Source organism: Salminus brasiliensis, chromosome 23 (assembly GCF_030463535.1).
Source record: "Salminus brasiliensis chromosome 23, fSalBra1.hap2, whole genome shotgun sequence".
NCBI classification, from domain to species: Eukaryota; Metazoa; Chordata; class Actinopteri; order Characiformes; family Bryconidae; genus Salminus; species Salminus brasiliensis.
The window spans coordinates 6,658,935-6,674,323 of NC_132900.1; the positions used below are offsets into that span (position 1 = coordinate 6,658,935).

A 15,389-nucleotide genomic window follows, 5' to 3' on the forward strand; every position below is an offset into this window, starting at 1 on the left:
CAGGCTGCATGGCGATGTCACCAGAAAGGTCCCACCTCTTGCAATTGTGGCGCAAAACCTGGTGGTGTGCATTTCCATTTCGTCACAGAGATTAATTCTAATTATCCGTCGTTTTCATGGTGCTATGTTTTCTTCCCGCACTCTTGTTTTCAGCCTCGCGTCTGATTAGTTTTCTGCTGTGAGACGGAGGTTTATGAGGCACTTCAGCTTGCCTCAGCTTACACTGATCTGCTCTGTCTGTCCAGCATCTGCTCACCATCACTTCAGCTGGAGAGCTGATCATAATTGCTTACAACAGTGCATAAAGGGAGAAAAAAGAGATGAGAGAGAGAGAGAGAGATAACAGTTTAGTTAAAGTGTGATTAAAGCATAATAATAGCTCTGTCCATCACAGACCATAGAGACAGTGAAGAGCACTCTGAATCTGACGACTCCCCTTCACACACACACACACACTCTCTTCTGCACCTACATTCCACCCACTTCTACCTAAGAGCTAATTGGGACATTAACTGTGAAATCTAACTGATCTAACTAATCCTAATAGTCTCTCTCCCTGTCTCTGTCTCTCTCCCTGTCTCTGTCTCTCTATCATCAGGTTCAAAATGTAGATTTTAATATTTGAGGTCAGACAACAAGATGTTTTGTGGACTCCCCGTCTAATGAATGCACCTATTGCTGACAGGCTGTGCAAATGCACACAGACACACACACATACACACACACAGCTTGTCTAGTCTCTGTAGAGACATACAGCCAATAGAATAGGACTCTCTGGAGCAGATAAACATGAATCTCTTGGCCAAATGCCTCCTAATGCTAGGCGTGGGCTAGAGGGGTATAAAGCCCCCCAGCATTGAGTTTTGAAGCAGTGGGACTGTGTTCTCTGAAATGATGGTTGGTTCTCCATCCAATACTTTTGGGATGAGTTGGGGGTAATAAGGTGGGGTGGTGATCATCTAACATCCTGACCTCACCAATGCTCTTGTTTCTGAATGCAATCAAATGCTCACAGCAATGCTCCTCTAAAATCTAGTAGAAACCCTTCTGCCCTGGACAGTAGAGACAGTTACTCCAACAAAAGCAGGATGGGCTCCTTTTAATAGCCTTGATTTCAGAAGAAACAGTACTGTAAGAAAGACTGGTGGTGAACGCTGGTTGAGGGCTGCGGGAGCTGTCATGCAGGCTCAGGTGATGGTGGAGTGGTCAGCGTGTGGGCGGTTCTGAGCTGCAGTCTATACAAATGGTAAAATTGAGGTTTGGATGTTGTTGGACTGCCAGGCTGCAGTCTTATCTTTCCTTTATATCCAAACTGTCTATTTCTAATTCCACCTCCTCTCCTGTTTTAATTATCTGTGTGTGTGTGTGTGTGTGTGTGTGTGTGTGTGTGTGTGTGTGTGAATCTCGAGGAATCAGTAATCACCCACACACTGTAGCAAGGCTGAGTTTCCCCACAGTGCTGCTGGATGTGAGTGTAATTAGATTACTGACACACACACACACACACACACACACACACACACACAGTAATACATACAAAAAATATACATATACACTGTATGTCCATATGTTTGTGGACACCCCTTTTAATGAATGCATTCAGCTACTTTAAGCTCTGCCCATACACACACACATACAGCTTGTCTAGTCCCTGTAGAGAAGTAATGCCAATAGAATAGGACTTTCTGGAGCAGAGAACCATGAACATGCCAAATGCCAGGTGTAGGCTAGAGGGGTATCAGCCTGTATGGTTAGCCCATCTGGGAACCAGAATGTTTTGTCCTCAGGTTCCACGTTGATGCCCACCACATATAGATGCCCACCAGGTAAGTAATGGAATCAGGAGGGGGTACACATGATACCCATCTGGGTTGTACACTGCACATGGGGCCTAGATGGGACCCATGTGAGATTAAGGTGGGCTGTAGTAACAGGGCCCATTTGGGAAGCCTAACTAGATCCCAGTAAAAACGTATGTACAAACCCACTCAGAGCTCACGGCCACCACAATACTGACCCAAGAAATAGAGGGATGTTCTTGCATACAGCTTACTAGCTTTCTCAAGGCTGTGAAACATCGGAAAAAGGAATGCTTAGCGGTCATGTGGGTCCTAGAAAAATGGAAACGCTTCCTGGAAGTAGACGTTTTGATAACAGACCATGTAGCGTTGACATTTAGGTACTCAATCATCCCCATCCTTCTTCTAGATGGACAAGATGGGTGATATGTCTGCAAGGTTGTGATTTCAGAGTGCAGGAAAGGAAAGTTCCAGACAGTGAGTCTCGCAGTCTGAGTGTACTGACCAGGAAAAACCCATTACAGCCATATGCCTGTTAAACGTAGCTGGTGGAAACTGACCTGTGAGCTGTGATGAATTATGAGTAATTACATGAGTAAGCTGGTTGATCAGCATGACCAGCATCAACCAAGCTGATCATAAACATGAGCCTATTGGCACCATGCCTCCTAATACCAGGTGTGGGCTAGAGGGGTATAAAGTCCTCCAGCAGCATTAAGCTGTGGAGCAGTGAAGCTGTGTTCTCTGGAATGATGAATGATGGCGCTCCATCCAGTACCTTTGGGATGAGTTGGGGAGTTAGGGATGAGGTAGGGTGGTGATCATCCAACATCTTGACCTTGCTAACACTCTTGTTGCTAAATGCAATCAAATCCTCACAGCAGTGTAAATGTAATATTCTATTAGCAAGCCTACCTTGAACAGTAGTAACTCTTTAATACCCCTAATTTCTTAAATACTTTTGTCCATGTATATTTTTTATTGATGTACGCTGACTGTAGAATTTACAACTGGGATTGGCATTGGGATTTTGTATGATTTGGTACTGGATCTCCTGTCCCTGCTTTCATTCTTTCTACTGAAGCTACACTCTTCTGCAGCCCAGCCCCCCTCAGTAGTAAGGAGCACTGGATCGATGAGGGTTATGGCATCGCAACGCTTCCAATATGGCCGCCTGCGCTATAGGACTCATCCATCAACTCTGTCACTGGAACTTTGATTAAGTGAAGGGTCCTAACAGGGCGCTGTCTACACCCAGGGGGATTTATGTTCAGGCCCTAGAGGGATGCCCTCATGTTTGTCATAATGGAGGGAGGCATGCTGAGAGGGATTAGGACCGTAATATTGGACAACTTCCACAGGCGTGATTTAGCGTGAGGGCTGATGTCTTCTTACTGCAATCGCTGGAGGGTATTGGCTACGTGGCTCGCTAGCGCTTTGCTAATCGCGTGTCCTGTACATCTCGCCTTATCACAGCGTTTATCCCAAAGCTTCGTGACACTTCATGGCAAACCCTTAGCAGCTCCACACTTCCACGTCATTGGCTTTCCCTTAGATGTGTCAACTTCTCTGCTGGCCGCCGTTCCCCCCTAGGCGCGTGTTTCCGGCGATTAGATAATCCACTTATTTCTAGTCACCCAGACTAGGGATAAAGTCGGCAATGGTAAAGAAGCCATCAAAATGTCTTGGATCTGGGGCTTTTGCATAAGCCTCCCAGACGCGTATGTTCTGAATAACTCCTTAACTCTTCCACAGCCATTCCCGCTGCCTCTCTCGCTGCCTCTCTTGCTGCCTTTTCTCTGCTCAAGGCAAGATCGTCTGCTGCTGTTGTCCACTTAAAGATTTAAGATAGGGTAAGATAGGGTTAATAGGCGTCCTCAGAAGATACGCTGTCGAATTAGCCATTTGAAAAGCCCCTCGAGAGTCTCCCCAACTAGAAGCAGTATCGAGGGGACCCTGCGGTGTGGCCCATTAGCCGGTCTAATGGTCCGGAACCCAAGACGTTGCTGGTTCAAATCTTCCAATTTGAATGGCCTGCCGCTGCTTCTTTGTGCCATCCAACCCCAATTACTGCTGCAAGGAGCGACGCTAACCGATGAGATTTAAATCACAGCCGGCTGAAAGGCCCGAAAGCCTGAAAGGCCTGAAAAGCTAAATGGCTATGCGGGGCGGGGTGGACGGGGTTTGCCAGAGAGTTTACAGTTGGAGGCATTAGCTGCGTCAGGCTGTTCAGTCATTCAGAAACTCATTCCCCATTTCAATCTCAATAGACTCTCTCTCCGCCACCGCTGGAGTCAATGCAGAGAGCACGGCCTTCCCAGGCCTGTAAATAAGTCTCTCTTTAGCTGTCCCTTTCGCTTCTCCTGTTCCTTTCTTCTTTCTCTGGTGCTCTCTCGCGCTGGCTTTCTTTCTGCCTTTCCCTCTCTCTTTTCCTCTCTCTCTCTCTCTCTCTCTCTCTCTCTCTCTTTCTCTTTCTGCTCTCCTCCTCTTGCTTTTGCGCTCTCGCCCTCAGCGATGCCCTGGCTGGTGCTACATGGCTGTAGAACATTGGCTGCAATCCAGAGCCATGATTTGGCGCTTTCTCACACCAATCCTGTCTTTCTCTTCCTCCCCACTGTTTCTCCTCTCACTGTCTTCTCTCTCTCTCTCTCTCTCTCTCTCTCTCTCTCTCTTTCTCTCTCTCTCTCTCTCTCTCTCTCTCGACTTCTTGTCTAACCTTTGCCACTTTTTCTCTCTCTGCCTCTCATTTTTTATGCCTTTTGGTGTCTTGCTCACCCTTTCCCTCTTCATTTCACTCCTTATCTCATTTTCTTTCTTCCTGCCTTTCTCTTTCCCTCTATCTCTCTTTTTCTCTCTCTCTCTTTCTCTCTGTCCCTCTCATCTCTCTCTCTTTCTTTGCCTTTCTACTTTTCAGTGTTTTTTCTTTCTGTTTTTTCGATCTGACACTTCAGTCAGTTGTCAGTTATTTATCATGTCAGTTATTTCTCTCTCTCTCTCTCTCTCTCTCTCTCTCTCTCTCTCTCTTTCTCTCTCTTTCTCTCTCTGTCTCTCTCTGTCTCTCTTTCTCTATCTCTCTCCCTCTCTCTCTCTCTGTCACACACATACAAACACATCAGCACTCTCTTCCTCTTTTTTCATTTCTCCTTGTGCTCTCTTTCTCTTTGTCTTTCTCTACCTCTATTTCTCTCTTTCCACCTTTCACTGTCTCCCTACCTGCATTTTATCCTCCCTCTCTCTCTCTCTCTCTCTCTCTCTCTTTATGTCCCTTCTCTTCTCTTGTTTCTAGTGAATCCTTTCTTAGTTCTCTCTCATTCCTCTCTTTTACACCCTTCACTGTTTCTTTTCTTTTTCCATTTTCTCTCTCTCTCTCTTTCTCTCTCTTTTCTCTCTCTATTTGTCTTTCATGTTAATTATCTCCCTCTCTATCTCACACATCTACTCTCTCCCCTCTCTATTTTTCTGTCTCTCTCTCCCCATCCCTTTCTCTCTCTCTCTCTCTCTCTCTCTCTCTCTCTCGCTCCATTTCTCTGTTTTGCTTTGTTTGGTGCACCATCCAGTACCTTGGAAATGTGGAGTTGGGGAGTTAGCAATGAGGTGGGATGGTGATCATCCAACATCCTGACCTCAGTCATGCTCTTGTTGCTGAATCAATCACATCCTCACAACAACGCTTTAACATCTAGTAGAAAGCCTTCTTCCCTGGACAGCAGAGACAGTTATTCCAACAAAAGCGGGATAAACTGCTCTTGATTTTAGGAGACACAATGAACAAGCAGGTGTCCCAATACTTTTGTCCTTATAGTGTATGTATCTCTGGTTGCTGATATTAGTCCAGATTGGTGCCACCTATAATATAAATTTTCATTCAGTGTTCATTTTTGGGTGAAATTAAATTATTGGAACTTTTTCAAATGTAAAATCCAATAAAAAGCTTTATGTATTGAACCAAATCCTTGTGAGGTCAGAGATTTACAACCGTGGGTAACAAGGGTGCATGGTGGGAATCAGTTAGTGTATGTGTGTGTGAGTGTGTGTGTTGTGTGGGGGCATGTCCCTGGCTTACTGAACACACTGCTCGCCTGTTCGCGTTTCGCCAACTCAACCCTTGGCAGAGAGCAGACGAGTGTGAAGAGAGCTTATGTAGCCCATCCATTATTCATGCAGAGAGAGAGCACCCAGTGCCCACTGAACGGGCACCACGCGGGCACCACCCTGGAAAGAGACAGAGAGAGAGAGAGAGAGAGAGAGAGAGAGAGAGTCTGGCAGAGAGAGCGACACACTGGCCTAAAGCCCAACTTCGCTCAGCTCACAGCACACAGACGAGCTGCCAATAAAATGAAAAGCCTCCAGGAGGGAAGAGAGAGAGAAAGCGAGAATAAAAAAGAGAAAGAGAGCAAGAAGAGAAATGGACAGAAGCATGAGAAAGAGAGAGAGAGAGAGAGAGAGAGAGAGAGAGAGAGAGAATGAGTACTGTGAAATCAAAGAGAGAGAAAGTTGAAAAGGGAGGTAAACAGAAAAGGAATGGGGAAAGGATGAGACACATAGAGAACAAGAGAGAGAGAGAGAGAGAGAGAGAGAGAGAGAGAGAGAAGAAAGAAAACCAAATTAGGTTTTGGAGCATTGCTGTGAGGATTTGATCGCATGAGGCCAACTCATCCCAAAAGAATTGTACAGAGCACCATCCATCATTCCAGAGAACACAGCCCCACTGCTCCACAGCTCAGTGCTGGGGGGCTTTATACCCCTCTAGCCAACGCTTGGCATTAGGCATGGTGCCAATAAGCTGTGCCATACAGGCTGTGCCAACAATGGGTGCAACCTAAAGTAGCTTGATACTGTCATTAGAAGGGGTGTCCACAAACATTTGGACATGTAGTATGCATTATGTGTAGCCCAGCATTAAAGGTGTCAAATAATGCATTTATGGAGCATATAATGATTTCAAAGCATTTTACCACCCTGTTACTTTACCTCAGGATGAAGCATTGAGTGAAAAAATCTTTTTACCACTGTAACAAGAGCACTGTAATTATTCCTATGTCTTGCTGGATGCTGTTGCTGTCCTCTCGTTGTGTCCTCTCAGTGCATTGCGCCTCCACTCGCTTCCCCAGGTTTGTCTTTCTTCAGTCCTACCAGTGAACAGTGAGCTGAATCTTTCACCACTGATGTGTGTTCAGCTCCAGTTTGGTTCAGCTGAGTTGGTCCAGTTGGTTTTGGAAGGAGTGGACTACAGAGAGACGAGATAATTATATATGTTTTTGTAATCAGCTGATACTGACATAACATCACAACGTATCAGGTATCGGTGCATTTTTACACCCCTCTTTTACACCACTCAACCTTGAGTTGACGCTATTAAAAATTTAAACATGACTCCAGCGCCCATGTTTTCTTTGCACGGCTGCTGTAATGAAACAATGAGATAATGAGATTAAAGAGAACCTGTGGAAGAAGCCGACCACCCACAGAGAGAGGGAGAGAGGTGGGGGGAAAGGGGAGCAACGAAGGTTTTTTTTTTGGGGCCGGAGGAGATTGAGGGAAATGCAGTGAGTGCCAAGGCAGAGGGAAAGAGAAAGACAAAGAGAGAGAGAGAGAGAGAGAGAGAGAATAAGAAAATAGGGACTGTTCATTATCATTCTGCGAGTGCGACCGCCAGGCTACCTGATTGCTGTTCCATATTCGATTAAAATCCAACTTTCCAACTTTCCCTATTCAGTGCGTGGACGCGCATTTACATTCACTCTCCTTCTGCACAGTCATAAAGGACACACAGGACTAATACAGCCCAGTGTTTTTCATTTTTCAACAGGAAGGTGTGTGTGTGTGTGTCCCATAAGTAAGTGTGAGTGTGTTTGTTCAGAGCTAAATTGACAGACCCTGTTTAGGTATTTAGCTGATGCTCTTATCCAGAGCCACTTACAAGGCTACTCATATTACAGAGGTGAGCCAATGCAGTGTTAGGAGTCTTGCCGGAAGACTCTTATTGGTGTAGCGCAGCATAGTCATCCAGACCAGGTCTCGAACCCCTGTCACACATTGCTGACACAGATGGGCAAATGCACATACATACATACAGCTTTTCTAGTCCCTGTAGATAAACACTGCCAATAGAATAGGACTCAACATGAGCCTATTGGCACCATGCCTAATGCCAGCCGTTGGCTAGAGGGGTATAAAGCCCCCCCAGCATTGAGCTGTGGAGCAGTGGAACTGTGTTCTCTGAAATGATGGATGGCGCTCCATCCAGTACTTTTAGGATGAGTTGTGGAGTTGGGGATGAGGTGGTTTGATGATCATCATCCAGCTTCCTGACCTTACTAATGCTATTGTCTTTAAATGCAATCAAATTCTCACAGCAATGCTCCTCCAAATTTTTCTACCAAAAAATAGTAGAAAGCCTTTCCCTGGACAGTGAAGACAGTTACTCCAAAAAGCAGGATAAACGCCCTGTGATTTCGGAAGAAACAATGAATGAGCAGGTGTCCCAATACTTTTGTCGCATGCATATGTGTATTTAGGCTGTGCCCTTTCTGTTAACTAATGTCTTTGCACTTCTCAGCTGAAAGAGACTCTCACTTTTCAGCCTTATCTTGTGTGTGTGTGTGTGAGAGAGAGAGAGAGAGAGAGAAAGAGAGAGCGAGAGATAGGCTTGCTCTCTGAGCTCTGGAGCTGGCAGCTTGGCTGTATTCTTGCTGATGGTGAGAGATTGGATGAAGGTCAGGATTTATAGATCATCAGCACTGAATAATTCCAAATATATAAAGAGAGAGAGATGGAGAGAGAGAGAGAGAGAGATGGAGAGAGTGACATTCAAGAAGAGCAGTGAAGTTCTTGAACCATGTAAGCGTTGGGGAGCTCCACTGAGTCCATTATGAAGCAGGTCCCGCTGACCAAAGAAATATGGGGGAGAGGGAGAGATATAGAATGGAGAAAGTGGGTGAGGGTAAGAGTGCAGTTAGATGACAGCAGTATAAAGTCTTTGGTGGAATCCTTTCTTCCTTAATGAATGTGTGTGTGTGAGAGTGTGTGTGTATGACCCTCAGCAGTGAAAGCTCATTTTAGATTCTGATCATGACTCCAACACCCAGGGCAGAATCTCTCCCTATCGAGGAAATACAGAGGAGAGGAGAACATTGAGTCTTATTCAATCTTTCCATCCCCCACCAGCACCTTTTACACAGGCAGTTGTACTCAGAGGCTCGATCTGATGGAGGGCTAAAATAAAATGCCATCGGATCAGGATGGTCACCATTGGAAAACTGCCACCCGTCGTTTAGGTTAATATGGCATACGCTGTAAAGACAAAAGTATTGGGACACCTGCTCATTTTTTGTTTCCTCCATAATCACGGGGAGTTTATCCTGCTTTTTGGAGTAACTGTCTCCGCTGTCCAGGGAAAAAGACTTTCTACTAGATTCTAGATTCTGGAGCATTGCTGTGAGGATTTGATTGCATTCAGCAAATTGTGAGCATTCGTGAGGTCAGGATATTGGAGGATTAACACCCTACCTCATCCCTTACTGCCCAACCCAGAAATATCGGATGCACCACCCTTCCATGTTCATGTTAATCTCCTACAGACAGTCATATTCTATTGGCAGTACTTCTCTACAAGGACTAGGCAAGATGTGTATGTGCCAGCAATTAAAGTAGCTGAATGTATTGATTAGAAGGGGTGTCCACAAACATTTGGACGCATAGTCTATTCTTTTGTAGATGTAAATAAGTACCTCTTTGGTTTTTGTGAAAATTCCTTCGAATGAACTTGCTACAGCACCCCTGGAGCAGGGAGGGTAGCTCCCTTAGCCTTAGCCTTGCTCAAGAACCCATCAGTGGCAACTTAGCAGACCTAAGTATTGAACCCACAACCCTGTGATCAATGACCCAGTGCTCAAAATCACTGAACCACCACTGTCCCTTGACCACTATTCGCATCAACACTCTATGTTTCAACCGTGGGTTTGAATCAGTCCTTCAAAATGTCGCTGCTTGAAAAGACTGTGCGCCTACAAAGGGCTAATATTTTGTTCCTAGGTGAAGATGTGGGCGGTTTAACCACTGAAAAAGATGAGAAATGCAACGTGGACTTAACAGGGCTTTCAGACACTGTGAAGGTCCCAACTGGCCACCAACATTCATAGATGTTAACTGACTGTCTTGACGGAGTAGAATAGTGATGTTTTTGTTGGTTTTACATTTAACTGATGTCAAGTACACAACATCTAACATCTTCCAATGTTGATATTTTATGGCAACATGACATTGTGACAATGTCATGTTGCCGTAAAATATCAACATTTGGGGTTGTGAGGTATGGTCAGCAACACACAATGTCTGCTTAAATTTATTAAAATAATGCTACGTTCACACAGTGCAAAATTCTAACATTGCCAGATGCTGATATGGTTAAGTGATGCTGTTAAATAACCAAAATTCAACATCTGCCTAACGTTGGAGCTTGAGGTAAAGCCAGTTGGTTTTTAAGCGATATTTGACTTTGGCAAGACAAGTGTCTCAGGCGACCTCCTGAAGTGGTTTGAGGGATCCAATTTGTATCTGGTTTGAATGTGTCTTGGGTGCGTTCACACCTGCAGGTTTATGAGTCTTGGCCTTATCCAGATATAATCCTGATTTTGAAGATGATTGACCAGGTATAAACAGGGTCTTTAATGTGAGCCATTTTCATTTTCAACTAAAATTCAACGTCTTTCTGAGGTCCGATGACGTCCAGTTAGAGCTGGGCAATATGACGATATTTTATCATAATATGATAAATTTTGTTATCGTGATAACAATATGCTTTTCTAAGCATATGGATGATACTGCTAGTGCTCAATAAACACTAACCAGCTGCAAGTTTCATTACGGAGCGTTTAAAAAAAAAAAATCCCCTGTCATTTGACGTCTTTCGGCAGTATAGCGCTGAGACCTTGCTTGACTTTGTACTCATGACCTTCTTACACTTGTTAAGCAGTAGTTAGACTGTAGGGTCACCCTAAAGCTGAGAAACTACGCTATTTAAAACACAGCTCACAGTAGGTTTACCTTTCCGTTCTTTGTCGGACACAGAAATACACATGGCACTAGGCTTCACAGCTCTAGAGTGGTGTGACTGTCTAACTGCCTGCTTGTCAAGCTATCACCTGAGGTCATAAGTTCAAATCCTGTCAGCACTCGATGTTTAGGAGTCTGAGAGTCACAGACAGTGTTTTTATTTTTACTGTATGTATGAATGTGCTAAATTTTTCATGCTATGGAGAATAGGTTCTTTGTTTTTTTGTGTCTGAACAGGGCTTCTGTCTCTTTTCTCCTCTCCAGGATGGTGTGTGTACGCGGTGTCGGTGGGCTGCAGGCTCTGGCGATTCTTCTCAGTCTCTGGGCTGGATGTGGTAAGTGTTGGATCTCCCTCAGAGCCGCTTTTGATCTCTACTTTCTTTGATGGCTCCAGCAAACCTCCCTCACAAACACTAATAATTCATCACCGGTAAAGAGGAAGGGATGATTTCCAGCTGGGAATTTCTGACTATTACCAGAACTCATAAAGAAAACTCTTCCTCCATAATTACACACTCTTGGGTCGTCACTGACTTCCGCTTTTCTAGCAGGGGCGTAAAAGATGCGCTTGATCTTTTATGACTGTCATGGGGTGCAATCATGTGGGACTGATAAAAGTATGGTGAAAAATATTGCTGAAAAATGTACACATTAAGTTTGGGGATATTCTGTTAGTGATATTCTGGAGGGGCTGGTGCTGCTTGAATTTTTAAGATCAAACCTTCCAGGCCCCTGAAGACCTATGCAAATACCCAATTAGCCAGGAATCTGGACAAAATAATGCCATACTGTAGAAACTCTGTTTAATGGAAACATATTTGGTTAAATTACTTTGAGTCACTTTAAGTTAATATTCGCCCAGCAGAAATACGGCTGGCTAATTGGGTCCATTAGCTAACCCATTAGTTTACATTAAACATTAGCTTGTATTAGCTAAATAAGCTGCCTAACAGGCACATGTCCAAAGGACAAAAGTATTGGGACACCTGCTTATTCAAAGTTTCTTCTGCAATCAAGAGTAAAAAAGAGTTTATCTGCTTTTGTTGAAGTAAGTACTAGTCCCTACTGTCCAGGGAAGGATTTCAAGATTTCATGTTTTTGGTGTGATTACAGTGAGGATCTTATTGCTTTCAGCCACAGGAGTGTTAGTGAATCAGAATCAGAATCAGAATCAGAATCTCAGAATCAGAATCTCTTTATTTCACCAAGTATGTTGCACATACAAGGAATTTGTCTTGGTGAGAGCAACACGTATGACAAGTAACAAAAAACACAGAACACAGTCTTAAACTAAAGGTAAAATGACACTAAACAATAAATAGGGTAGGGGATAAATTAAAAAAGTAAGAAGTACTAGTGAGGTCAGGATGTTGGATAATCACCACCCCACCTACATTCTCAACTCCCATCCCAAAGGTATTGGATGGGGCACCATTCCATCATTCCAGATAACCCACTCCACCCTCTCCACTGCTCCACAGCTCAATGCTGAGGAGCTTTATATCCCATTAGCTAATGACGGGCATTAGGCATGGTGCCAATAGGGTCATATTTTTCTGCTCCCAAGAGTCCTATTCTATTGGCAATACTTTCTTACAGGGACTGGATAAGCTGTGTATGAACAATGATTGCAACATAAAGTAGCTGAATGGTGTCCACAAACATTTGGACATATATTGTATGTTCTATGTGCACTGGAAGAAATCTTCTTCTCAACCTGTTGATAAACGCAAAAAATGCTGTAGAGATGGTTATGACTTCAGCCAAACCCCCTCTGTCCTGTCTCCGCGCCTCAACATTCATGGCTCTGTAGTTAATGGCTACTAACATATCCAGGGACCAACACTGGGAAGGAACATGGGCTCCAAAGCCAAGAGAACAGATCAGTGGAAGTTCTTCCTCAGGCTGCTGAAGAAAATCAGTCTGCCAAGGGCCTTGATGATTCAGTTCTACACAGCAATCATCAAGTCCATCCTCACATCCTCTAAACCATTTGGTTTGGATCATCCAGCTCACAAGAATTATCCAAACTCCAGCTCATAATCAAGACAGCAGAGTGGATAATCAGGAGTCCTCTGCCAACACTATAGGACATATATAACAGCAGGGTCATGAGGTGTGCTGGCAAGATTGTAGCTGACCTTGCCAACCCCTCTCGCCCTGGACATCACTTTTTCCAACCACTTCCATCTGGTAGAAGACTTAAGACTCTCTGAGCCTACACAACACAACACAACGCTAACAGCTTTTCCTCCAGAGCTGTGGCCCTTATTAACCGCTGCGGACACCTCACACTTAAATAGAACTGTACATCGATGGATAACATTAGCACTACTGACAGTTGAAGTGAAAAACATCTGTCAAGGGGTGAACATATCAGACAGCAAGTGAACAGTGAAACTGGTCAAGCATAAGGATCTGAGACATTCTGGTCCATCTGAGACAAGGACCAGATTGTGATGACTGGGACCATAGGCAGGTCTTGTGGGGGGTCTCTGGTATGCAGTGGTTAGTGCCTACCAAAATTGGAAATTGGAAAATTAGATTCAGATGTGACTTAAAATATTGGATTGGGACATGAGTCATAACATTCAATTCGGACACAACTAGAAACTTTCAAATTGGACATGGCTCGTAACGTTTGATTGGGACATGACTCGTAACATTTGATTCGGACATGACCCAGAACATTAGATTCGGACATGATTTGGAACATTAAAATGTGACATGACTCTGACATGACATGTAGCATTCAAATGGGACATGACTCTGAATATTCGATTCGGACACAACTCAAAACATTCAAATGGGACATGACTCGTAACATTTGATGCCGACATGACCTAGAACATTAGATTCATCTTTTCAAACATCTGATTCACACACTTGAAATGTTCAATGTGGACATGACTCATAACATTTGATTCAGACATAACTCAAAATGTTCAAATGTGACATGACTAGTAACATTTGATTGGGACATGACCTAGAACATTAGATTCGGACATGATTTGGAACATCTGATTCAGACACTTGAAATGTTCAACCGGGACATGACTCGTGACATTTGATTCAGACATAACTCAAAATGTTCAAATGTGACATGACTCGTAATTTGGTTTACTGCTTTAATAATATTTGACAGTATATTTACCATTACATAGACTTTAACTCCAGTAGCCTTCTGTAGTGAAAGCAGATGTAATTTATTAATTCCCACTTCCGATTACTGAATAAAACTAAGGCTGATTTATAGTAGTTTACTAAGCCTTAAAAACCGAATAATATGCCTGCCATTTAAAGGGTTAACCCTAAATCTTATACACTCTCATACTCCCATTATTGTTAACTTGTATTTCTTTATTCCACCTCTCTGAGAAACCCCAAAGACTGTCATGTTGAAAATCCCAGGAGATCAGCAGCAGACCACTTAAACCATTTCTGACACCAACAATCACGCCACGCTTTCCCCCACTCTGATGGCTGGTGTGAGCATTATCTGAAGCTGCTGACCCATATCTGCATGGTTTAATGTCCTGCACTTCTGCCACACAATTGGCTGATTAGATAATTCAGTAATAGTGAATAGGTGTACAAGTGGATGCCGCAGCCTCGTACATCACTGTACAAAGACTGTGCTTCTGCCTTAACCAGACTGGCCCTGTGCCTTCTGTAAGTGTGTGAGAGCACCATAGATCAGCTTCACTTCTAATCTCTCTATTCTGAGACTGCTGAAAGAAGCGGTCAGGCATGGCTGTCCATAGACATTAGCAGCATCAGAAACACTCTGGCTGTGTAGGTCATGCTGCAGGTCTAGCCCTGTAATTCATCTTTGGCCAAGCGCTGTCCCTGTAGGCTGTGGTCAGCCGCCCTTTAATTAGACGCCCTCGAACAACGGGCACACGTCGAGGGAGGCTGATGGGAAAGCCATTTCCACAGCCAGGCCAATTTCTGCTTGTGTGGCATTCTGCCCCCCTTTAGAATGTTCGCATGTTAGTCTGCGGGGGGGCTGTTCTAATATATATACTAATATATGTAACTAATTATTATTATTAGCTTTACTGAATTTATTTTCATCAACTTATTAAACGTAGGTGCCAAGTTTTCACCAAGTCAACACTCTGGGAACTGGATGCAAGAGCAGTCCAATTATTTACACAGACAGCCTCAAAGGCAGCAAAAGGTTCGGTCCAAAGGCTCAGTCTGCTGGCCGATGCATCAGAGCTGGGTACATGGTGCTTTCCCCAGAGCACATTGGTTGCTCTGTGGCACTGGTTGGTTGCGCGTTGGTTGCTTGGGTTGGAGGAGGCATGTGTTGGTCTTCACCCTCCCAGTGCATTAGATACATATGGATTGGGAAATTGGCCATCAAGGAGCCCGTTGATTCAGGTGGGCTTGATGGCGAATTTTGAATTAGGTGCAGAATAATGGGATTGGTAGTCCACGGTATACTGTGAGAATGCTGTAGAATAAAGGCTGCATACATACATACTTGAGTGGGTGCCCATAAGTACTTGCCAGTGTATAGATGTATAT

At 44.1% G+C, this 15,389-nt stretch overlaps 1 protein-coding gene across 1 annotated transcript in view; it reads left to right on the forward strand.

Annotated features, from left to right (window-relative positions):
• Nucleotides 1-15,389, forward strand: part of ncana (neurocan a) — a 106,273-nt gene that overhangs the window by 23,223 nt on the left and 67,661 nt on the right. Inside the window, exon 2 of the mRNA XM_072668553.1 lies at nucleotides 11,118-11,188. Within this exon, the coding sequence (XP_072524654.1) occupies nucleotides 11,119-11,188 (70 nt within the window). The 5' untranslated portion in view covers nucleotide 11,118. The remainder of the gene's footprint in view (nucleotides 1-11,117; nucleotides 11,189-15,389) is intronic.